This window comes from Nanorana parkeri, unplaced genomic scaffold (genome assembly GCF_000935625.1).
Source record: "Nanorana parkeri isolate BGI_ZX_2015 unplaced genomic scaffold, ASM93562v1 scaffold248, whole genome shotgun sequence".
NCBI classification, from domain to species: Eukaryota; Metazoa; Chordata; class Amphibia; order Anura; family Dicroglossidae; genus Nanorana; species Nanorana parkeri.
Genome location: NW_017306516.1, coordinates 1,418,447 through 1,443,825, shown reverse-complemented (window position 1 = coordinate 1,443,825; position 25,379 = coordinate 1,418,447). Strand labels below are relative to the sequence as shown.

The 25,379-nt window shown below is 38.9% G+C and overlaps 1 protein-coding gene across 1 annotated transcript in view; it reads right to left on the bottom strand.

Annotated features, from left to right (window-relative positions):
• Window positions 1-25,379, bottom strand: part of DENND1A (DENN domain containing 1A) — a 702,656-nt gene that overhangs the window by 130,092 nt on the left and 547,185 nt on the right. The window contains exon 13 of the mRNA XM_018556699.1: window positions 6,739-6,864. Within this exon, the coding sequence (XP_018412201.1) occupies window positions 6,739-6,864 (126 nt within the window). The remainder of the gene's footprint in view (window positions 1-6,738; window positions 6,865-25,379) is intronic.

Here is a 25,379-nt window from a genome sequence, read left to right as displayed (position 1 = left end):
GCAACAGTTCAAAGAACATGGTGTAAAAGAGCGCTAGGAGCTTGCAAATTTTACATCCACAGTGTTAGCCATCATTTTTTTTCCTAAATCCTGCCCTACTTGCACTCCTTTCTCTCTCCTAGTTTTCCATTGGCTAAAACAAAAATGCTCAAGCTTGAATACGCCTAAAACAAAATGCACAAATAATAACATTGCTCCAAAATCACCTGTGAAAGTTCATGCTTAGGTATGAATGCAAACTTAGGTAGGTACAAACATGATAAGCTTTTAAAATCAAGCAACATTAAGCACAATAAACATGACAAATGGATCAGCTTTCTCAAACTACCAATAGTTCAGTTGGCTGCTGTGTTCCAAAACTGCATAGTACTGCTATGTGGGGCTTACTACTGAATCTATTTATGGGCTCTGAACCATCAATACAAACCACAAGCAAAGTCAGGATAAACAGCTTTTATGTACTTAACTAATTTAACTATGCAACAAATATAATAACACATTATGTTGTTTTATTCTTCATTGAGGATATTATTTTCTATTTTACAAAGAAGCCTGCACACCTCAGTTCCACACTGGTCCAAAGTCTTTCTTTGTGACTGTGTTTGTCTTTTAGAACTCAGTATCAAGAACCCTGCTGATGCATTGATATGTGCCAGGAGCCTTTGCCTTCACATAGCACCCAGCACTCCAGTGCTAAATACTTCCTGGCACCAGACTTGGAATCAAATTTCACAGATGCCAACCACCTGTTTATAGGAATACAAATGAAATTGTATGGCACAGCCTGCCTTTTCTCTCCTGGATTGATTTTTTTGCTCCTCATTATCAGTGCTAACACTAGTAAATCCAAACATACTTTAATTAGATGAGGAATTAAAAATGTACGATAAGTATAGGTCTACATAAAATGATAGTTATAGATGCAATTACAGCTATATTTTATTTCAGATGGAGCAGATACTTTTGATAGTATACATTCTGAGAGTCTATAGTTTCCCCTAGTCTTCCTTCCTTTTTTTCCCTCCCCTTCCCATCCCCTTTCCATCTCTAGACCAAAAGCAGTCTACAGGTGATTCAGAAACACATCTACTTTCTATTGTATCTAGAGAAGAACAACTCCATAAAAAACACACCCGTTTACAAATCAGGACATCTGAACAGTGACATTTGCTGAAACCATATATATACAGTAAATATATAATTTTTTTTGTTTAAAATATGATATTTTGATATATGATATATTGATTCTCAAAACCAATTGGAATCAGATTTACAGATAGAAATAGGCTACTTTTATTGAGGGCTAACATGTGTCTGTTTGCTGGTAAAATTCTGAAGTTCTAGCAGTAAATGTAAATAGTATCTCCTAATATAACAATACCGTGATGCTTAGGTGTATATAGGATGGAGAACAACATGAACAGCATGACATGTAAGGCAGGCTTGGGTATAACGAGTAAATTGGTGTGTGGGCAGGGCAGTCCAGAATATTTCATATACAGTTTACAGAGTAAAGCAGGCCATACACCTATAGCTTATCTGCAGATTTTCTATGGTCAGATGGAAAAAGTGCAACAGATTCCTCCATCTATGCTAAAATGTGTGGATGGAGGAATCTCCCACTGGGCCAAGCTTCAGTATCTTTCTAGTCAGCCCCGCTGGCTGTCAAAATACCTGAATAATCTGATTGGATGCAGGCATTGTTCAGGTGTTTTGAGAGCCAGAGGGGCCAACTAGCAAGATACTGAAGCTCGGCCCAGTGGGACATTCCTCCATCCACACAGTTTAGCGTAGCTGGAGGAATCTGTTGCACTTTTTCCATGTGACCACAGAAAATCTGCAGATGAATACCACAGTGTATGGATTGGGGTAGCCTGGAGAATGTCACATACAGCACAGTGTACAGGTGGGGCAGCCCAGATTATATCATGTATAGCAAAGTTTACAGTGGGGCAGCCTAGGGTGTTCCATTATATCTATCACTGTATGTGATAGAAAGCTTGGGGATTTAGTGATACCCCTTTTTATACAGCTATAGCTTTCAGGATCCCTTAGATCCCTTTTCATGCTTTTTACATTTCTACATCTAAGAAATGTCTAACACCATTTTCAAAAGGACTAAATGCAATTCTGCACATTCCACAATTCACATCATTCTCCACAATATAGTTTGTACAAAACACTATGGACCCCAAAAACATTTATCACATATATCAATCACAGCTCATGTAAAAAATCAAAGTAGGCAAATGACTGCTCGCTATGGTCAACACAGACACTATGTTTTTCTTCTATAAATTGTACATTTGATTGAAAGACATATATATGTCACACCAAGGTATGTGACATCTCCATAATTATTGTACATCGAGATTTGATTTGTTCTAATCACACTAATTTCCTGTTTTTTGTTGGGTTTTTTTTCTACCTATTTGTTTAGGATACAATAGATGTACTAACGATGTAAATAAGAGACTAAACCAGAACCTCCCCCGCACTGCTGGTAATGGTTTTCTTTACTGTTCAAACACAGACCCAAATCAATGTTACTCAGCATTCCGCTGCAAGATTAGAGACCTACAACAAGACAAGGGCTGAATGTTTTTGTTCTGACAAAACACATCAATACATTCTCTTCCTGCCCATGGTTCATGTACACCTCCACACAGCAAGGTTTTTATAACATCCATTGCACATTAAATATTGAGCTGGAAGGTGAGTCAGAAAACTTAGTTGTTTTATTTGTCAGAGGACAAAACTTTGAATGACCAGTAGAAGTTAGAAGTGTTGCCACCCTCAATCTTTAAAAATAATGAACATGAAATAAAACTAAATTATTTTTATTTAAAATTACAAAAACATAAAAAAGGCTACTTGATTTTAATTCAAATATGAATTTTTAAAGCAAAGGGCCTACACAGAATGTATTAAAACAGGCATGCATTCCTACACACCTGTGTGAATGTAAATGGCCCCTATGGTTTCCCTTTAAAAACACACTAAACTGTAGTGCATAAACATGAACCAACCATATAGGAAAAAAAGGATTTCATGTGTTTTAATTCAGGAAATGGACAAAAGTGATTAGGATATTAGGTGTTGGCTAGCTTCACAACACCTACCCAACTTTATTTTTATGTTTTTTAAAAATTATTATTATTGCTTTGGGCAGGAGTGTTTTAATGCATTGGCATGTATTGCCATTTCTATTAAAAGCACTTGCAATGCAAGTTGACCAATTATAAAATTAGGTTTGCCATTGTTTTTTGCCAGCGGTTGTTTCCTGAAGAATTGTACTACATAGAATGCATTTGAAGCAGAATTCTATTCTTTTCTATGTGGCTGGTTCATATCTATGCATGGCAGTTTAGTGCGCTCTTGCAGAGAAACTAACTATATGGGCCCATTCACACTTATGTGTGTATGTTACCAAGGCACGTGCATAGGTGTAAATGGGCCCTTAGGCTACATTCACACAATGCTTTAGGCTGCAGCTGGTGATTCCTCAATACAATTATTTATGATTCAAGATAGGTCATTGTCCCTGGGCACAATCTGCCTGCATTCAAGGACAGTCATTTAGGCAGAAGCGCAGGTAACTGTACCATGTATGAGTACAGGTGGACTGCCGCTAAAAAATGCGGGCACCTTCAGCCTGTCATTAACGGCACAATGGCCCATTCTGCATGGACACACCTGGGATTCCTGTTGCAATAATCTGTAGGTTCTTGCTGCCAGAATTCCCAGCCAAAGCCTAAAGCCCTGCGTGAATGGTGCGTTAATTTTAGTTTTGGATAAAGTAGGGAAAAAAAGGAACTGCACTTAGATTTTAATAGCTGTCTGTGTCCCTATATGGGGAATGTACCCTTTTTTTCTGTTGATCATTGTCACCAAGACAAGAAGTGATAGGAAAGTTAACATTTTACAGCTGTCACCAGAACAGGAGGTGGGAGGAAGTCTTACCATATGGACAGCTGTTCAACGAACAGCTGTAGAGGAGGATTGAAGAGATTTCTATGTATTTCCTGTTGTGTCTTCCTAACGGAGCAAAGTGTTGCCTATAGAAATAGTTCTCTGTGCTCAAATTTAAACTGAACAAGACTAGACACCCCGAGAATTCCACATACTTTATTAGAATTGCCCCTTTGCTGGCAAATCGTATTTGCACATGAGGGAGCAACAAATGAGTGATATCTCGCTGATCAGGCCAAAAAAGGAGCAACTCTATCGCAAAAGGTACATAGCCTATTAGCAAGTTGTTGCCAGTGACCTGATTGCTCATGTAACATGGGCCAAAGACAACAGATTTGGTCCTATTTCTTGAAGCACACGCAAGATTTGCCACCAATCTAGCCGCATTGTACTACATAAAATGTAAGAGTAAACTTTGCAACTTTAGCAAACCTGCAATGTTTCCTGGAAAATATTAACAGTCCACTGTGTTGCCAGTTGATCTGAGCTTCTCTTTAATCCAAAAATCCATTTCAAATTAGCATTTTTTCCCTGCTTCAGCCCTAATATGCTTAAATGCCGAGTAGGAGGTATGTCAAAGCAAAGGAACAAAGATTCAAATTTCTGCACATGCAGTTAGAACAGGACTGGAAAATCATGGTTTGTAATATTTTAGTCTACATAGTCAGCGCTCAAACTCCTTTGTTTTTTTAATATCACGAAAGGAGTAGTGAATGTCCCAAAAATATGCAGATGGATTTTAAATTGTTTAACCTTTTCTGTTCTTCAGCTTTATTTAGTGTAGTTTGGATACTGGACTGATGTGACTGGCCTTGAAATAGTCAAAGAGATACCACAAGCTCTTGTGTATGTTGAAGCCGAGTAATCGAGTAATTTGTTCAGACTCTGCATGCGTTTGGTTCTTTTGGCCACTGGGCAAGTAGAATTGTGCTGATGCTGCTCATAGGGTACACAAAGCACATTAACAGGCCAGTTGTCACCCACAACAGCAAGTGAAAGAATAGTCAAAAAAGACATTTGTTGTTCAAATTAACCTACAAATGTAAAAGTTCTGCAACGTGTCCCTCGGTGAAAAGAACCCAGACTGGGTTGAAGGGCATCACTACTTACTGCCAAGTTGCCAAACAAACCAGGTCTGGCACAAAGATGTATGCCAGACAAAAATGTATGAGGTTATTGTCTACAGTGAGAGCTGGTAAGATCGGAGCTACTTTATATCCATGTTTATATCTGAGTTTACTGCAATGATGAACACATCGCTAGCTGCTGACATGGAGCTATAGAGCTTTTCAAGAGATATATACCATATATGAACTATTATGGGAACATTTTATTCTATATTTGCAATTATCCCTTGCTTCTACATTAAGCTGAATGTTTTTAAATTGGAACTAAAATGCAGGTAGGCTTTTACTGTGGAAGATACTCTATGGGGCTGATTAATAAATGTTCAGCGCAGCATATAGCTGGCCAGATGCTGTTCGCACGACACTAGTGCCCATAGCTGGCACTGAGGAGCATAGGAATTCCCTATGCTCCTCAGCACCATCTATGGTCATTAGTGCTGTACAAACGGCATTGGACCAGCTGGGTGGAACATTTATATATCAGCCTCCATAGGTCTCTTCTGCCATAAAAGCTTTTTGCCATACCTGCTAGCAATTTTCTTATAAATGTAAACAGATCCATGTATGCGCAGCTCAGTGTATATTTTTGGCATGCCTTAGGTGCTTGAATGCTACAACTCTTATGCGCATGAGTTACATCATACCAAGCTGGCTAATCAAGATGGACAAATACACTGTGCATATAAAAAGACCAGTGAGGATTTCAGCAGTGGCGATGAGCGAGATCACAGCCATTGCATAACTGCAAAAGTGAGATTTGGAAGGTAAGTGTGCCATAATGTATAAATATGCTCTGTATACCTAGACATTATGGGAAACACCCGGGGTATGCATAGTGTACTTTAATTCCACTTCATATAATAAAATGTTTTGGTTAAATGCCCTTTTTAACAAGGAGGTGCATATTATCAACAAATTGTTGTGTGCTGATAAATATTACATTTAGCTAGGCCAGTGTGAACAAATTCACATGCAGCTAATTCCCAAGAAAGTACAGCATTGGACAGGGTAGTCCTAGATGGATATTTTTAAATGGACAAACAAAGCCGGGCTAACAATTTTAGGCAGTTACAGTAACAGGTTTTTGTGTCTTTTTCTTTTGGAAAAATAATTTTAAACCACATAAATAAAAGCCGACTGTTGTAAGCACCCTGAGTAGTTTTATATGGTTTGTCCCAATCTCGGTAAGTGTAACTTTTGCTGAACAATGTGTTTTGCCTGTTAATGTGGAAAAAAGATAAATGCATGTGAAAGTAAAATAAATAAATAAATACATTTGCATACTAAATGAAACATTGCAAGTATTAAACCCATACATGTACCGAAATACAGAAGATTGCCACAGCAACCCTTTTGCCACAGCAACCTCTGTGATTTAAACCCTTACTGCACAATGTACAGCTCAAGGTACAAAGATTATCCAAAGAGCAGGGTGGAAGTATCAAGATGGCATTAGAAGTCATGCATAAACAGAAATTGAGATCATGTGTAAGTTAAGGCACTTCAGATATGCTCTGTGTATTTCAGCTTTGTATTGAACAGGTTTCTTGCGGTTCCACATTTCCAAAACTGATCCAATACCGAGAAGCAAAAATTACTCTGGTCTTGAAGGGTTTGCAAGAAAATAATATGCACTTACCGGCTCAATTTTCAATGCACTTCTATAGCTCCCAAACAAAGAAGCCTGGGCTTTGAGGAAAGCTCGTGCTACCCCATCCCCTGTAGTTGTGGAGACCTTTCTAAGCCTGTTTTTCAATGCAGAAACCTGTAATACAAAAAAGGGGGAGAAAACATGATTATATTTCTCACATGGTGAATACAAATCCGAAGCTTCTCTAAAAATACCATGTTACATGGTACCATATAAGCACTACAAATGAGTTAACTGGTTCCTTATGCTGTCCCTCCCGCACCCAGTTTGATCTCTGCTGCATAGGGTATTGCAAAAGGCTGGTACCATCAAAATCTGGCTCTTATACTTATTGTATTATAAAATACCTGCAATGAATATATCTGCCTAAAGACCAGCTTTAAAGTGTATTTCCACTTTTGCAGCCAAACTGGGACAACACCTACTTTATATTTTTGTACAGGTTTTCATTCACATAGCATAGTGAAATGTTAAAAAAAGGAACTCCATTATTCCCGAGAATTGAAATCTATGCCGGACATGTTGGAAAATGTAACCCAATTGACACCCAACTGCATTCTTCTGATGGAGCAGAGTTGCTCCTTACAGTTAGTGTTTTTTTTTTTTTACTGGCATAAAAATTGTACCTGGCTTCCCCCTATGTAATGTTAAAGACTTAAAGACGGAGCTATGGAATGTTTACTCTAATTAACCCTATCTGTACTGTGCTTGTAGATTTAATTATCAGGTGTAGACTACAGTAGAGGTGAATGATGTCTGTCATAACAAAGGGTTAAAGACTTAGAAGAATTGTATAAAAGGACACTTTGTTTGACCCTCTACTTTTTGGAATCTGCACAAAGGCCTTCATCAAAGGAATATCTAAAAGGTAGGAAATAGATTGTTAAAAAAATATTTTTAAGTATGCTATGTGAATGGGAACATAAAACAAACATAGTTTGTTTTTCTCAATTTTGACTGCAAAAGCGAAACACTTTAATTCAGATTTCCCAATGACTATATTGTAGGTCATTTGCAAAAACAACTTTAGTCATCCTGTTTTACATTCTGAGAGGACTAGTATATGTGCGTAGGTACTATGCAATGGCTAAAGAAAAGAAGAGAAGATTTAAGTAAAGATAAATATCAGCTTTTAGGGTAAATGTGTCCTTATGTAAATTAGATACAGTGATAGAACTAAGTATTTTCACAAAAAATCAAACAATTAAAATAATTTACTAAATTAAATTGTATACACACCCAGAAATGTGTATTTGTAGTATGGATAGTGTGGGAAAGGGCTACAACCCCAGTAAAGTTTTGTTTTTATTGTTGATTGTGTTGGGAGGATTCACCTTCTCTATTTGTCCTGGTTACCACTGCCACAAGGACTTGAAATGATTGGATAATCCAAAAGTTTGAGTTGTCACCATAATAGGTATAGAGCGGAAGTATTCCAATGTAAACACCTGTCTAAGAACATTGTGATGTGAAATTCAAATTATTATAGTTGCCATATACTGTATGTTCTATGGGTAGTTCCCTTACAGGTAGTGTATATAACATGGAACATCAAATCAAACATAAATGCTTTCAATTGCATAACGATGATACAAAAACAAATATAACCATTTATTGATTGCAGCAAAAGAACTTACACATTTAGAACCAAGCATATGTAAGTAATTAATGCACTGTTTGTCTAACGATCAGCCTTTAGTTGTGCTCATTCATCTAAAATCATTTCTGTTTAAAATAGAAATGTCATTTTAGCAGATTTTCCTTGAAGTCAGCTTAAGTCAGAAACACTAACTGCTAAGTGAGGTCACACTAGCGCAGCAACAGATCAAACTGATATGTAGTGCAAGGCTTATTTTCAGCCCCACGTAAATATCACTGAAGGTTATTTTAATTAAGCAAGAATGTGCGCAGAACCTTTGAGAAAATTAATGTGACCACTGAGATTCACACCATTAGTATAATGCAGGATACTTTGTCAGGTAATTCGCTGTCCAGCCATAATTAACTTTAGTCGTTAATGCAATTTGGATCCATTTCCATTCAAAGTGGTCTGGAGTATCACTTAAACTTTAACAGTCAAAAGCACTACTTATTTTCCGTATAGAAGAAAGCAACAGTTTAAAGAAAGGTTGCAGTTACTAATCTAGACATTAAAAGATATATCAACACAATTTTTTTTCTTTCTAAATGCATTGTGATCCCATTGGATAAGAAGTTGATAATAAATCCATGTTATTTTTGTGCTGTATTTGTACGTAAGAATAATCAAGTTTTGAAAGCAATGTAATGTATGCAGGCAGAAAGGTCTTTTATGGTTTTTGATAATTCTTGTTTTTAATTACACAAATGTATAATGTGTAAATGTTTTTGAGCATTTTCGACATACAGAAAGAGTGCAAGAAAAGCAGACAAGCAATGTGATAAATAAGATGTTATTAGGAACCAACAAGTCGTCAATGCCAATTTACCAGCTGTTAGCTGGTGCATTCAGCTCCTGGGTAAAGTTTTGGAGGTTTGAATCATGGGTGTGTTAGAGTGAGGCATAGATGAGTTGTTCATGGCAAGGTAGCCCCTGGTATAAGGAAAATATAGAAAATAAAAGTGATGGGTAAAGAAAGAAAGGGGTGGGGAAGGGGGATAGGGAATAGGTGTGCATGGGGAGGAGTGCCATTAATGCTATTGATAGAGGTGTAGTAACTAGAGTTATTGGAAAGAATCCCTAAACTAAACTGAACCCATAAAAATCATCCAGGTATTCCAAGTGGTGGTATATTCTTTGAATCTATCATACACCATGGCTGTAAGTTACTCTGGTGACTATAGTGCTATTTCAGATCTCTCTGCAATTCAAGGCCTGTTCATAGATAACCTTAAAAGATTAGCAGAGAAAGGGGTAGGAAGTTCTAACAAAGGGTATTTGGAAACATCCAATCCCTATAGAAGAATTCTAATCTGAGTCGATGTCTCTCAATACTTCACTATGTAGACCAGAGGTATATTAACCTCCCTGCCTGTCTGATTATTTAAATTTTTCTTTTCCTTTTTTTGTTCTATTTTCCCCCCGTTATTTTTACTTTTAAAATTCCCGCCGGTTCCACCCCCTTGCTACGCGGACGCTCACAAGGAACGGAACCTGGAAGACGGATGCCGGCATCGGCCGGAGGACACAGTGCTGGCTCGAGATTGCCTACAAACGTCAGGTGGTCATAATAATCTGGCCACTCAGTGTATGTAGCATGGTCCCACTAGTTACTTTGCAGCACCAGCATCGGTCAGAGGCAGAGAGGGATATTTTCTGTGTAGTGGCAGGACATCACCATGGTAGAATTTTAAAGTTTCTCTCCCGGGTCATGTTAGTGCTGCTGAGCTTGTGTGTCAGTATAAACATTTTCTTAAGGTCATCATAAGAGAATTAACAATTAATTTTTTTTTCTTTAAGTTGCATGCAAATGTTTTTAAAAGGTGTTTAAATAGTTACATTGTACACAGCTGTCCGCAACAAAGGAGTGTAGCACACGGTCACTTAAATTATTAATTTCTTAGTATAGGCAAAATAAATTCACATTATTTCGAAAACTATTCCCACAGTAGATAATGGTAAGCATATCTTTACTGTCCATATTCATTATTGAATTTCATATCTTGATTACAGTTCTTTACTGCCAGTGAGTTTTTTCTTAGAATTGATCTGTTAGTAGGTTTAAAAGTGTTTTAGGGCTTATTCACACAAATTACAGTGCGTTCCAGAGCGGTAGCTGCTGGAACGCACTATATCGCACACTTAACCCCCCCTGCGTTCTGGGGCGTGGTGGTGCATTGAAGACAATGGCACCGCAGCCACGCCCCCCTCCTCTCTCAGCAGTGTAATCGCCAACACTGGTGTTCTATCAAAGATTGTGACTGGGTTGGAATGTGTGACCGGTCACGTGGTCACACATTTTAACGTAATCACGCCCACTTTTTCGACATTGAAATATGTGACCAGCAAAAGGCGAAGAATTCCAACGCTTTGTCAGCTGGTCCAGGGCAGAACAGCTGATCGGTCCTGAAATATTGGACTTTGTGGAATGTGAGATTGCACTCACAAAGTCTGATAAAAGTGACATTTCAGGACCAATCAGCTGTTCCACGGCAGATCGGTTCTCCTGCACATACGATCTGCGATGCCGATCTACCCTGGAACAACTGATTAAGCTTACAGTCTTGCTCCTGACCGGGCCCCCTCGGTTGCGGGCCCCATAGCGCCCGCATGGGTCGCTATGGCGGTAGTTCCGCTACTGGTTAGATCAGCAGAAATCACCAATAACTATGTAATGCAAGCACTACCCTGACTGAATATAAATAAATAGATTGCCTGGGCACGCCTGTGCATGAAACAGTTATTGTTAAATCTTGCTGATGTGCGAGACTGAACCTATGTAAAATATGTGTAGGGCCAACTTCAGTCTCAGTAGTTGAACTTTCCAGCTATTAGAAAATGTTTTGTTTAACCACTTCCGGGCCGGCCATTGTAAAAAAAACGGCAGGCCGGGAGCTGTCTGGATCTGAGCGGGCGTTTTTAAACGTCCGCTCAGCCACGCCTGCGCGCGAGCAGGAAAGTGCCCAAATGTAAAAACAGGCAGCTATGCCTGTTTACATACTAGCGATCCGCCGGCTATGGAGCCGGCGGATCGCTTGTACAATGTGCCGGTATGTGTGGCTCCCCCCTCCCGCTGTCCCGGGCTCCGCTGTGCCCGGTGCAAGCCCGGGATCAGCATGGTGGCTCTGTGACAGGGGATCAGAGGGAGATCGGTACACAATCTCCCTCCGTTCCCCTCTAAGAATGCGGAAGTGATGTATATTATTCTTGTTTCCGCATTCTTGTGTCACTCTCCAGCTTCAGAAGCTGATGAAGCAGATCTCTGCTTCATCCGCTTCTTTGGGCATCCCTAGGTAACATTAGGGGTCTCCATAAAGAGGACCTGTCACATCCTCTTTACTATCACATAAGGGGATTTCCTTACCCCCTTAAATTAAAGTTGCAAAAAAAAAAGTAAAGTCACGCATGAAAAATAATAAAAAAAAACACAAAAATGTTTTTAAAGTCCCCACCCATACATACACACATGCAAACACGTGTTGGGTGCGCATACGTGCGAAAACGACGATTGCGCCCATTACGCAGCATGTTACCTATCGCCACGAACGTTGCAGTGTGAGCAATAATTCTAGGGCCATCAGTCACTGATAACACTAAACTGATGAGCGGCAAAAGCTTTTAAAGCGCTGCTTATGGTCAATTTTGGGTATGGCAGTTTTGTGCAATTTCACTGGTGCGCACAATTTTAAAGCTTGACATGTTTGGTGTCTATTTACCCGACATACAGTCCGTGTACCCATCACACTCAGAGCCGCTGCTCTAAAAATGGAGGGTGGGTGCTACAGGTGTCAGCAGGTGGCTTCCGACAAAATATCAGTAAAGGATGGAAACCGGCACTCCAAAGCACGTTCAGTACGTGTTTATTAACATAGATAGGCCTGATGAAGGGAATCCTGTGAAACCCCAAAATATTGTTTAGAGTGTTCAACTTGCAACTACTACGTTAATAAACACGTACTGAACTTGCTCTGGAGTGCTGGTGTCCATCCTTTACTTATATTTACTCGACATGACCCCGTCTTTTATATTTTACCAAAAAATTGGGTAATAATAAATGTTTTAGAACACAATTTGTTTTTAAACTTTTTTTTTTATTTTCAGTAATTTTTCCTTAATACAGTAAAAAATAAAAACCCCAGTGGTGATTAAAACCACCAAAAGAAAGCTCTATCTGTCCCCCCAAAAATGGTATAAAATTAATTTCAGTACAGCGTTGCATGACGGAATAAATGTCAGTCAAAATACTGTAGCGCTAAATACTGAAAAATGACCTGGCCAGGAAGGAGGTGTAAACACCTGGTCAGTAAGTGGTTAAGAAAAATCTTCAAAGAAGTAACAATGCATCTGCTATCTGAGACCAAGGGTTAACGTTGCAAGCTACAATACAGTCAGTCCTGTCTGTATACTGTCAATGTAAGGCTGTGTTGGCTTGTAAGAACTTGTCACCTACTAATAAAATGATTCATAGGTTTGTGTACACTTCCTTAAGTTTCGTTACACACAATGTACTAAACACTTCAAATTCTGACCTTGCACCATCTATTAACACTCGAAAGTCTGGCCATGCCCCTAGATTTTGGTCCTTTCCAGTCCATTATAGGGCTGCCAGAATATTTACACTATATTCTGTTCAGCAGGAAAACTGCATTCTGAAGTGCAAAATGACCACCTTATTGGGAAATGTGTAACCTGTATCTTCTTTTATTTAGTCAACCACATATAAAAAGTGTTGACATGTTTTAGCCCATCAGGGTCCTAATCATAAGGACAACACATGAAAAAAAAAAACAAAAAAAAAACAAGCTGTTTAGCAATATGTATTGCTGTTACAATTAAGACTTCTATGCACTAAAACACATCTATCAATACTTATTATCTGTGAGCAACTGAATACAAGCAGATGATTTTTACCCAATTTAACTATTCCATCTGTGGAAAACATTAGGAAAAGGCCAGGTTATCACCAGGTGAGCAAGGGTTTACCTAACCACATAAATATATTGTAGGAAGAATTTTTCATCCATAGACAGTGTAATTCCCTTTTGACCCAATTATCAAGGTGAATATAGTCCTGCAGCCAGTAACTTGTTCACTGTTCCCATATATCTGCTAGTCTTTCACCATCCACAACTCACAAGGAATCAAACCAGATTCCTGGAATCACATACAGAGAATGCTAAAAGGAATAGTTATTCTGCAACACATCAGCAAGTTGAATAGAGACATTGTAAACAAGTCCAGTTGTGCATGACTAAATTCCTGATAGTTTTAAATAATTTAAATCACCGCAGTCAGAACTTGAAAGGCTGAGCAAAGAAAAAAGAACAGTATCTATAGTAGCATCATTGACATTTCCATCCTTTGAAACACATCATCCTAACCCCTTTGCTTCTGGCTTCTCAAAGCCTCTGCTTCACCTGTGCATTATTACGCACTTAACCTAGCCTGACCTATTTCTTTCATTGCTGAGATGTATAATTACTCCATATTCACAAAGCTGAACTCTTCAGTTGCACGTACAGATCTCCTAATGATCTAATTACCATTTACACAAAAGGTGAATGCTCACTCATTGAAACTGAGCAAATATCAAAATATCAACTGGACACCTTCTCACACATGCAGATTTCAAAACGCAAGTGCATTAGATGTTTTAACTCTTTGTTCCCATAAATGCAGCTGTACTTACAATACTTCTATTGCTTTAAAGTCAAACAAAACTTCTGAAGGTTAATTGTTAGGAAATATTGTTAGTTTATGTTCTGCTAGTAACAATTCTACAAATGCTTATTTTTAAGGCACTCACTTAGGCCAGATAGGTCAGTTTACAACAAATTGTATTAGATCTAAAGATCAATTGATTCATAAAAACATAAAATCAGGACTCATCACTAAAATTGGCTCCCATGAAGTACCATCTTGCCTCATCAACTTAAACAGATCCCGTCACCTCCAATAATCCCACCTAATAGCAGCCTGCTGTTACATTTTCAGTAAGAATTCCATATTTATATACCAAATGTCAATTTTTTAGGTGTTACAGCAAGGCATGTATCAGTACCAGTATCACTATAGTATGTATCACTATCCGTACAGCTTGGGTGTTCAGAGGGATGCTTTTCTCTGACAAATCAGCTTCATCAGGGGAAAATTCAGGCATACAGGAAATACATAGAATCAATTATAAAGTGTTACTCAGTCTCACAGTAAAAACAAATCTACAGAAATTAACCAAAGACCTATATCTTGATCTTACTTGGATAAGAATGCTAGTCATAAATGAGGAACCATCCATTCATAGATGCCACATATTTCTGGTTGTGTGGGCAGGTGCCAAGACAGACTCATGTGAAGTCCTAAATCTCAACCTCCAATAGGACATATTTGTAAGGTGTACACAATCAATATCTCCTCAATCTCAAAATTATTAGAAACATGTAGCATTCTTAAAATGCCCATCAATTTCCAAAACTTTTTTCCCCCATCATTTCCTTATCATTTTAATAATGATACGTGTTTCTAATAATTTTGAGATTGAGAAGATATTGATTGTTTACACCTTATAAATATGTCCTATTGGAGGTTGAGATTTGGGAGACTGCATGAGTCTGTCTTGGCACTCGCCCATGCAGCCCAAAATATATGGCATCTATGAATGGATGGCTCCTCATTTATGACTAGCATTCTTACATTTTGTAGATTTTTACACTTTATTATTAATGCTGTGTATTTACAGTACATCTCAATTTGCTCCTAATGAAGCGGATTTGTCCGAGAAATACGTAGAGCGATATCCCTTCAAACTCCTAGGCTGTACTGATAGTGTACTGAGAGTGATATATACACGCCTGGCTGAATCACCTAAGGAGTGGACATTTTGAGCTGGGCTGCAACAACAAATCAAGTAAATCGATTATAATTGATGAGAATAGTTGGCAATGATTCTCATCATGGATTAGTTGATTTTCGATTAGTTACTGCCGCTCTACTCCTCCGTTCTCCTCCCCGCTGGTACTGGCTGCAGCGGTCTGTGTCAGCGGTGACTCTGCAATCGCCACTAGCCCCCCCGCCCTCCTTACCTCCACTGCTGCTTCGTTCCTCCTGCTCTGCCTGCCCTGTTCCTCCTCCGCTGCCCGCCCCATTCCTTCTTTGCTGCCTGCCCCGTACCCCCTCTTCCGAGTCCAAGGGATTGAGAGAACCCCAGCGTTAAGTCTCCCATCAGCGGCTGGAAACAATAGCCAGCCTGCTATTGGATATTTTAAATTGTAATAGCCAATAGCAGGCTAGCTGTTGCACCCGCCCACTGCCTGCTGTCAATGAGCAGAGGAGGACCTGAAGGAGAACTTTCTCCTTAAGTTCCCTCCTCTGCAGATTGACAGCAGGCAGTGGGCGGGTGCAATAGCCAGCCTGCTATTAGCTATTGCAATTTAAAATAACCAATAACAGGCTGGCTATTGCTCCAAGCCACTGCCTGCTGTGTTGACATGCAGCTGCCTCAGCAGCTGAATCCAGTGAAGTGGAAAGGTGACACTATATATCAACTTAAAGCGAACCTGTCACCTCCAATATGCCATCAAATAGGGGGCTTATGAGTAAAAATATTTTTTTTAATAAATGTAAAAATCCCCATCCAAAAAATGTAAAGTCCCCAACCATGCAAACATGCGTATACTAACGGAAACACAAGTCAGTGCACCTACATAAAAACCCGACAATTGTGCTACACTTGTCAGGTATCACCGCATATTTTATTTTAAATTAAGGATGATATTTTTTTATCCAATTAATCGAAAAAAGTAATTGGCTAACTAATCGATTAAAATAATTGTTAGCTGCAGCCCTATTTCGTATATAAATATGGAATTCTTATTGAAAAATCTAACACCAGAGTGTTACTAGGCGGGATAATTGGATGAGGCGAGATGGTACTTTAAGGCCTAAGTGGGTATATAGTTTGTATAACTGTTTAGGTTGGGATGTGGCACGTCTTACCTCCTTCCCTATCGTATATTACAGGGGTCAGCAACCTTAAACACTCAGAGACATTTGGACCCGTTTCGCACAGAAAAGAAAACACCGGGAGCCACAAAACCCTTTTGACATCTAAAATGAAGATAACACGTCATATATCGTTTTTTTACCTTTATGCTATGTAGAGCATGTATATAGGTATATGTGGGCTTAGTAACGCACTGGACTCTGGGCTTAGTAACGCACTGGACTCTGGGCTTAGTAACGCACTGGACTCTGGGCTTACATGAGACCCCACAGAGCCCACCTGAGAGTGACCCTGCAAAGCACACCTGAGACTCTCTATGGTGGGCTCTGCAGGGCCTCAGGTGGGCTGGTCGACGGGGTCCCTTTCCCTGTACCTCCTCCCAACTCCTTTTACCTGCTGCTGCTGCCATTATAATTCACTTCTCTAATTAAATGAAATAACAGCACACAGTGTGCTGTTACACCCGTACTGAGGCCCTGGCAGTAGTTGCGCCCCTGGACAGGGAGCCGCAGCAGAGGTATGAAAGAGCCACATGCGGCTCCGGAGCCGCGGGTTGCTGACCCCTGGTATATTATATATCTGCTAGTAACAATACCAAAGTAGCATATTTCTTTTCTTAGAGATGGTTGGTTATTGAGTGCTATTGATACAACTAAATCACAACCACTTTTAATGTCATCTAAAAGCTGAAGCTGACTTCTAAACAGTGGAGGAAAGAAAAGTCCATGTTGCATACAGCGTATGTAAAATGGCTGCTTTTATCCAAAAGCTGGGGTCTGAATGGCTGCTATGTTAATACAAATACATTATTTCCTAGAGTTTTAGAAGTCAGTTCACTATCTTGTATATGATTAAAAAAAGTTTCTTACTACTTGAGGAACTAAAAATTTACAGAAAATAAAAGAATTAAAATGACCTGAAGTGAAGATCTGCTAAATTATAGGAAACATCTAGAAATAAGAATAGAGCCCATGCAGTGCCTTGAAAAACCTAACTTTTGCCTTGAATTCCTTCTGAAAGATAGTAGTGTACTTCCCAGTAAGTTCATGTGTCTACAGCCTGTATGATGTATATCTACCATGCAAGAGACAGTATTATGAGTGAGATTTGGTGATGTCATTACTGTGCTGCTTGCTGGAGAAGAATCTGTACCTAGGGTTTGTACTGCATGAACCTCCTTGATTGTACTTGCACTTCTGGATCTGTGCTTCCTACATCTTTCCTGTTGCTGCTTAATTATTCTTCTATCAGTTATCAAGGGGACAGCTCTGACATGAGGAACCAAAGCCCTGTCTCTACTGTTATGGCCATTTCCACACAGAGACAGTGTATGGTAAAAGGCACAATAGGTCAGTAATGGGAAAAAGATCGGCTTCAGGGAACCTGTACTGGTGACTAGTCCTCACATGTTTATGTTGCCCATATATAGGTAGGAAAGGCAAAAGTATTGACAAAACATTATGGGGATTATTCACAAAGCTGCCAAAGGCAGCCGAGTGAATAACCCAGCCGAAGTTAAGTGAGCCGAACGCTGTTCGGTTTTTCACTTCTGCTCAGTACAGCTGAAATCAGAAGTACATCAGCTGCTTTCAAAGAAGGACTTCGACTTAGCCGATCCAACATCTGGACCGGCAGAACCGAAGCTCCGGCAGCTCACTTGCTGCCGTTCACCCCTATTCTCGCATTTGGCTCAGCTATTTTGCTTGGTACCTCCGTGGTACCGAGCAAAATAGCAAATCAATGAAAAGAGTTTAAAAAAGTTTAAAAAATATGTTTAAAAATGTAAATAAATATTACATTACAAAAAGAAAGATAAAAAAAACGGAAAAAATAAATAAAAAAACAATTGGACGGAGCTAGCAGTGACAGCTAGCTCCGCCCAACTGTTTCTTATTGGTTGGCACCTGCTAGAGTCTTCTAGCAGCCCCGGCCAATAAATAAAAACTGGGTGGAGCCGGCCATGACGCCTGTTGTTATTATTTAATGACAGATCAGCGTCCCCAGGTCATCTGTCATTACAACTGGGTGGTGCCAGCCATGAGATCACGGCTGGCTCCGCCCAGCTGTCATTCTATGGCTGGATCCTTTGGCTCCTACGTGAATAACCCCTTATGTCTTTTTTCTTGATAATCATCTACAAAAAATCTTGAATTACAAGCTTTCACGGTATTAGTTCCCTTTCTTAAGCGTATCAGCAAAAAGCTAAGGTAGCAGAGCAAAAACTGTTTAATCTGAAGAAATGTTTATATACCTCTAAATGAGAAGTAGAACCATCACAAAAGGGCAGGCATTATGGTTTCTGTGTTGCCTAAATCCTGAATTTCTAGTTAGCTGCTTGTCATTTTCTTAGTAGTCACTGATTATCTGAGCCCCAGCTTTTTACAGTACACATAAATGGGACCTATGCTGTCTAATTCCTGCCATTTCGGTTGGTCCAGAAATTATAGGCACATGTCTGCAATATTTTAGGATTTTGGTTAGGGAAGACTGTGGCATATTCCATTGTGGCAGACGTCACAGAAGGTAGCATTTAAATACACCAAAGGTCAATTCTTTATTTGAGCATGGCCACAGATTTTATTATCCTAAAGGTTGGGTCCCAAGCCCTACTCCATAGAAGCCATGGTTTCCATTCACTTCATTGATGGCCAAAAAGCCTTAAAAGCCTGTATGCAGTTTGGAATAACTTGCTCTATAATATTAGGCTATATTTCCACCCACTGACCTGAATGATGAATAATCCTCATATTTTTAGGATATGTGATGGTATGGGACAAGAGGATACCTTCCGTTCTATGAAGGCTTTACTGTGCTATGAACTCTTTTAAATTTAGAAATGGCTTTGAAGCCAATTAATATTTGCTTTTCATTTTAGCAGTATAATAGAATTGTGCTATCATAAGGAATATCCCTTCATATCTTACTCTGAAATCTGCATAGCTATATAAATAGGCAATATAAGTGATGAGCCAGCATGGATACAGTCACTGACACTAAATACCCAGTTGTGACATATTTATTCACTTCACATAGAAATATTTTCTAACCTTTTCACTACTGCTTGCATTTAAGTAAGGGTCAAGACTACCACCCACTCTCCTTTTACTGTTTATGACTCTAATCTCAGGGGCTACACTTACACTAGCCTCCTGCATTTGGGTTAATTTCACAGAAATCACCTGAGAAGTATAAACAAACTTTATCATTCACAGATCACATTCTGCTGTTAAGTGTTTAAATGTACTTGCAAAAAATGTACTTTTAGATAAAATCAGGAACCAATTTGCCCATATTTAAATGTGGCTAGACAGAACGCACCTAAATGCAGGTAACTATTCTATTCAAACACTTATAATCACATGATTGTCCACGCCTGTGAGAATGAGACAGCTGAAGCACACAGCAGTTCATTAGGAGCTGAAATTTCACCCACAGGTATAGTTAAATTGTATTTCCAGTTTTGCTGTTGAATTTGAGAAAACTTCACTATATGTTCCAATTCTCACAGCATACCTAAAGATTAAAAAAAATATATTTCTTAACTTTAAGATGTTTCTTTGGTGAAGGCCTTTGTGTAGATTCCAGGCTACTCTGAGCAGTTTGAAAGTGAAAGTAGAGGGACAAAAGTGAAGGACAGACTGCTTCCTCTCATTGCCATACACTGCTTCTAAAGGTGCCCATACACCTTACGATTATCGGATGAAACTTTTCGCCCGATGATCGAACCGTTGTGCGATTTTCGTACGACGGCCCCATCCTGCCCCGATTATCGCAAGGTTCAATCAGCGGTAGTTAAAAAAAAAACACCTTGACGACTTGTGGTAAGTGACCGCAATTATTTTCGTTTGCGCATGCGCAGTGTTAATCGTATGATTTTTGACGGACGGAAATACCATCAACCATGCGAACATCGTACGATTGTCACACACGTTACACACGTTACGATTGTCGTACGAAAAGTCGACCGCATACGGTGCGGTTTCAGCCTGACAAAAATTGCAGGAGGTGCTTTGCGGTGCCATTCATTTAAGTGGATCCTAAATGTACCTCCCGTCCGCAGTGTGATCGCCTGCACTGTGATGCGCGGTACAGCAATGCCCTGCATTCCAGTGCAGTGCGATTTCAAAAAATGTGCATATCGTTTTATTTTGAAGTAAACTTTTTGTCTGTAACACTGCATTTGTGTATTTTATTTTAAATAAATGACTGTATTCATTTAAAATTTTGTATCCAGTTAATCAAAATGAACAATCAGCTAACTAATCGATTATGAAAATAATTGTTAGCTGCAGCCCTAGTGAGTTTTCAATTTTATATCCCAATTGGCACAACCTGCTTTATACTTGTTATATTTTCCCATTCACATAACACCTTTAAAAAAAATTCAGTGTCACTCTCCAGCTACAGAAGCTGATGAAGCAGATCTCTGCCTTATCCGCTTCTCTGGGGGTCCCTAGATGACATTAGGGGTCTTGGAGACCCCTGATGTCTCCATAAAGAGGACCTGTCATGTAAATTGGCTATCACATAGGGGGCTGCTTAGCCCCCCAAGTAATAGCAATAAAGTTGTGTGTAAAAAAAATGTAATACAAAAATTATTTAATTATTTAAAAAAATAAAGAAGCATAAAAAAATTAGAAAAGAAAATAATTTTTAAGTCCCCCGCCCCTCACATAATCATGCAGATATGTGTTGGGTGCGCCTACGTGCGAAAACGATGATTGCGTCTATTGTGCCACACATGTTACATATCGTCGCAAACGTCGGGTGCACGCAATTTTAAGGCTTGACATGTTTGGTATCTATTTACCCGACTTTTATGTTTTACCAAAAATATGGGTAAGAATAAATATTTTATAACATAATGTAGGGAACTTTTTTATTCATTTTTAATTAGTTTCATGGATTTAAAATAATGTAAATTGTAAAACTCTGAGCCAATATAATACAATAACCAAACTTTTATTTAAAATAACACACCAATTTTTTGTTTTGCATTCTTAATTTTTATTTAACTTTTTGTAATTTTTCGTCTTTTTTAATTTTAGTTTAACATTATTTTTTAAACTTTATTTTTTTTTACTTTATTGCTTGGAGCAAAAGCCAGCCTGCTATTAAATATTTTTCAATTTACAATAGCCAATAACAGGCTAGCTATTGCATCTGCCCACTGCCTCTGTTGAATCATCAAAAGTAAAGATTGATATTTAATAAATATGGTATTAACAAAAGTGGATGGCAATTGCTTTTGATGGATTCAAGTTAATTCAAAGAACATTGCAAGTTCTTTTTTCATGGAAGGGTACCAACTAGGGATGCACCTATACCGATACTAGTATTGGTACCGATACTGAGTATTTGGGTGAGTACTCATACTAGCCCAAATACTGTGGTATTTACCTCCAATACTGGAACTTCCTGAATGGCTAGGAAGCCAGCTTCACTTGTTGGTAGGCAGCCTGGCTTCCTAACCAATCAGAAAGCCAGGCGGCGCGTCATGACTCCCCTTCCGGCTTCCTGATTGGTCAGGAAGCAAGGCAGCCTCAGCAAGTGAAGCTGGTGTTCTTTCGATAGAACACCAGCTTTCAAGGCAATCAGAAAGCCTTTCTGATTAACTGGGCTTCCTGATAATCGGGGCACATGGCACCGTTATAGCTGAGTACCGAAAACAATATTGGTACTTGCACTCAATACCGAAAAAGCGGTATCGGTGCATCTCTAGTACCATCACATTCGTCCATTTTTGTCTGCATTTTCACTGCTTGCATTTTCAAAAATAAAAACAGAGCTGCAATCATTTTTTTTCTCATATATCTGCTAGAGTTCAGCTTTAAAATACACAGGACACGTTCACTTTAAAAGATTATATAATTTGACTGTAAAAACAAACGTTTGTATACATACTTCCCTGACTCAATTAAGAGTCAGTCTGTTACCTCCCACCTTGCAGAAAGTGGAACACAGAAAGTCCCTGCCCCTTCCCCTACACCCTTCCCTACCTAATTTTCTCTTTTTTGCCTAAGGTTTTACCCGCCAAAAACATTTAAACAAAAATATTTTAAATCTCTTGAAATCACAAAGATAAAAATAAATTAATCACAGAATGACACATAGCTACCAAACTGGGTTAATGTATTTATGCAACTTCATACTTTATAAATAAATGTTTATGTTTTCCAGGACCTTTGGATGTTTATGTTTTCTGAGTGCAAAGAAATTAATAAAATCACATTTAAATAAAGACACGGGGCCCATGCTACAATTCCTAAAGAGCTCTAATATAAGTGTTGGAGCAATAAAGAGTTTAGAAGAACCACTATGCACAGTAAGTGTTAGATGGAACGGCATAAGGAATGGTACTTTAAACATTTAAAGCAGCGTTATGATTAGGGTCACCACCTAATTCACCCGGACAGTACGGGTTTGGAATCTTGTGCCCAGTTTTCAAGTCAGCTGAAAACCGGACACAAGATGCAGGCAGACAGGGGTAACCCCAAGGTCCTGCTGTTCCTGCACATGTGAGCAGGAAGCTGCTGCTCTGTGTGGTTTCCCTGGGTTGTGTTTACCTTTCCTGGGGACACATGAACTGCCATGCAGCCACATCCAGACAGGGGACATGCAGCCCAGGAGACAGCTGGTGCTGATCAGCAGTAGAGTCTGCCGATCTACCAAACACGAGCACAGCTCATCACTGCCTCAATGGAGGAGTTCACTTAGTTCAGTTCTGGAAGATAAAAAGGCTGGGACCAGCACCCCAGATGATAGATGAAGAGACTGGTATTGACATGAGATGGGTATCAGCAAGAGACAAATAAGGTAAGCTATTCCTGGGAAAATTTAACTTGAAACACACTGCTTGAAGTTACAGGTACCAGAAATGTTCCATATACAGTATATTGTGCCATATAAAGAAATAATGTAGATGTAAATGACTTATTCTAGAGTTGTCCAAAGCCGGACTGTAAATACTTTCTGCAACCGCTTTTGGTACCCGTTCTTCTGGTGACCACTATGGACTTGTATGTTGTTTCCATTTAACCACTTCCTGTCAGAGAAATTTCTTACTATTTGCACACACATAGTAAAATCTGAATTTTTGGCTAGAAAACAGCTTAAAACCCCCAAACAATTATATATTTTCTAAAAGCAGAGGCCCAGTAAAATAAAAAACATACTAGTTGCTATTTTTATTGTGGCACGGTATTTGTGCAAATGTTTATCAAACCAGTAATTTTAGGATAAAATACACTTAAATGAAATTTAGTGAACAGAAAAAGAATATAATACTTATTTTTTTGGTAATATATAAAAGATGGGGTCATAATTAGATACCAAACATGTCAAGCCTTAAAATTGTGTGCACCCGTGAAACCTCAAGAAACTACAATACCAAAAATTGCCCATAGGCAATGCTTTAAAAGTTTTTACTGTTCATCAGCTTAGTGTTAACAGTGATTGATGGCCCTAGAATTATTGCTCTCACTCTGATGTCTGCGGTGATATGTAACATGTGTGGCACAATTTTTGTTTTTACACACATGCGCACCTGACACACGTTTGCGTTTGTATGTGTGGACTTTAAAAAATGTTTTTTTTTTAAATATATTACTTTAATTTTTTTTTTTTTTTTTACACTTAACTTTATTGCTATCACATAGGGGGATAACAGCCCCCTAGGTAATAGCAATTAGGAAATTACAATAGCAATTAGGAAATCTCTAGATGGAGATATTTAGGTTCTTTCAGACCCTAAGGGGTTGATTTACTAACCTTTTAAACACACCACGAACGTGTATACACCTCTGTAGTGTGTTCCCTCCCAGCATGATCTATGGGAGGAATCGAAACACCTTTGTAGTGTGTACACACCCAGCAGGTGTGTTGTTCAAAGTCCTGCAATGAATTGCAAGGTAATGTGGTGTAAATTAGCTCTATGTTATGTTGCTTCCATTGATGAATGCAGGAATGTAAATGCATGAGCTAACCATTTTTGTCTAAACTGTGAAGCAGCATTATATATGCATCATGTGCATGATTCTTCCATATATGGCATTAGTGGAAATATGCTTTTAGAGACTTTTTGGTTGATAAATACGTTTTGCTGTGTGAAAATCACACACACCTGGTGTGTGTGTGTGTTTAGGTTAGTAAATCAACCCCTAAATGTCACCTACGGACCCCAAAGAAGCTAATGAAGCAGCACTAGAGTGTTTGGGTTTCGCTTGAAGAAAAGATGGCAACCCTAGTTACAAGATAAGATGGAAAATCTTAGTTTCTAGAAAAAAAAAAACAAGGCTTACTGCACTACTTCATAAATTATAATAAGCAGCGTGCTCTCTTACTGTGCTTACAAAACAGAGAATTTATTTTGTGAAATATACTGTTGGCTGCAATTAATGATTAGGACCAACAATCAATATAACTAGTGGGACAGAGAAGGCAAAAAATAAGATAATTTCCTCTGCAGGGGTTGACTAGTGTTGATGAGTGGTAAATGGATTAGTACAGAATTACAGGGTAGATTGTTGGTAGTTAGAGGTGTTATAGACGAACATTAGCAATGTAAGAAATACAAGGAGATGTGTTAAAAAGTTGTGAGAGCTTGAGTATTTCAAGAACTATTCCACCTTATTTGTTTATAGAAATACACAGATATATTGTAATCGGTCAAACATTCCCAACACGTTTTAGTTAATAAATGTGCCCAAACATTTACATTTTTGAAACTTGACTGCTGCAGGCTTCAGGTCCCTAATCGCAGCTGCTCTGATCATGCAGGATGAGGGATGTGGTGGCCTTAGGGCTGTGTATTTGAGCTGGCAACAGAGCAAGTGGCGTTGGCTCTAGTCCTAGTCAGGAGTGTACACGCTCCATAGGGTGGCTCCATAGAACCTTGAAAAGGAAAGGAACCACTCTAAAATGGAAATGGGGGTTAGCACTAAAGGGACCAGGTGAATCAAGGTGTAAAAGACAGGCTTTCATATGAGAAGA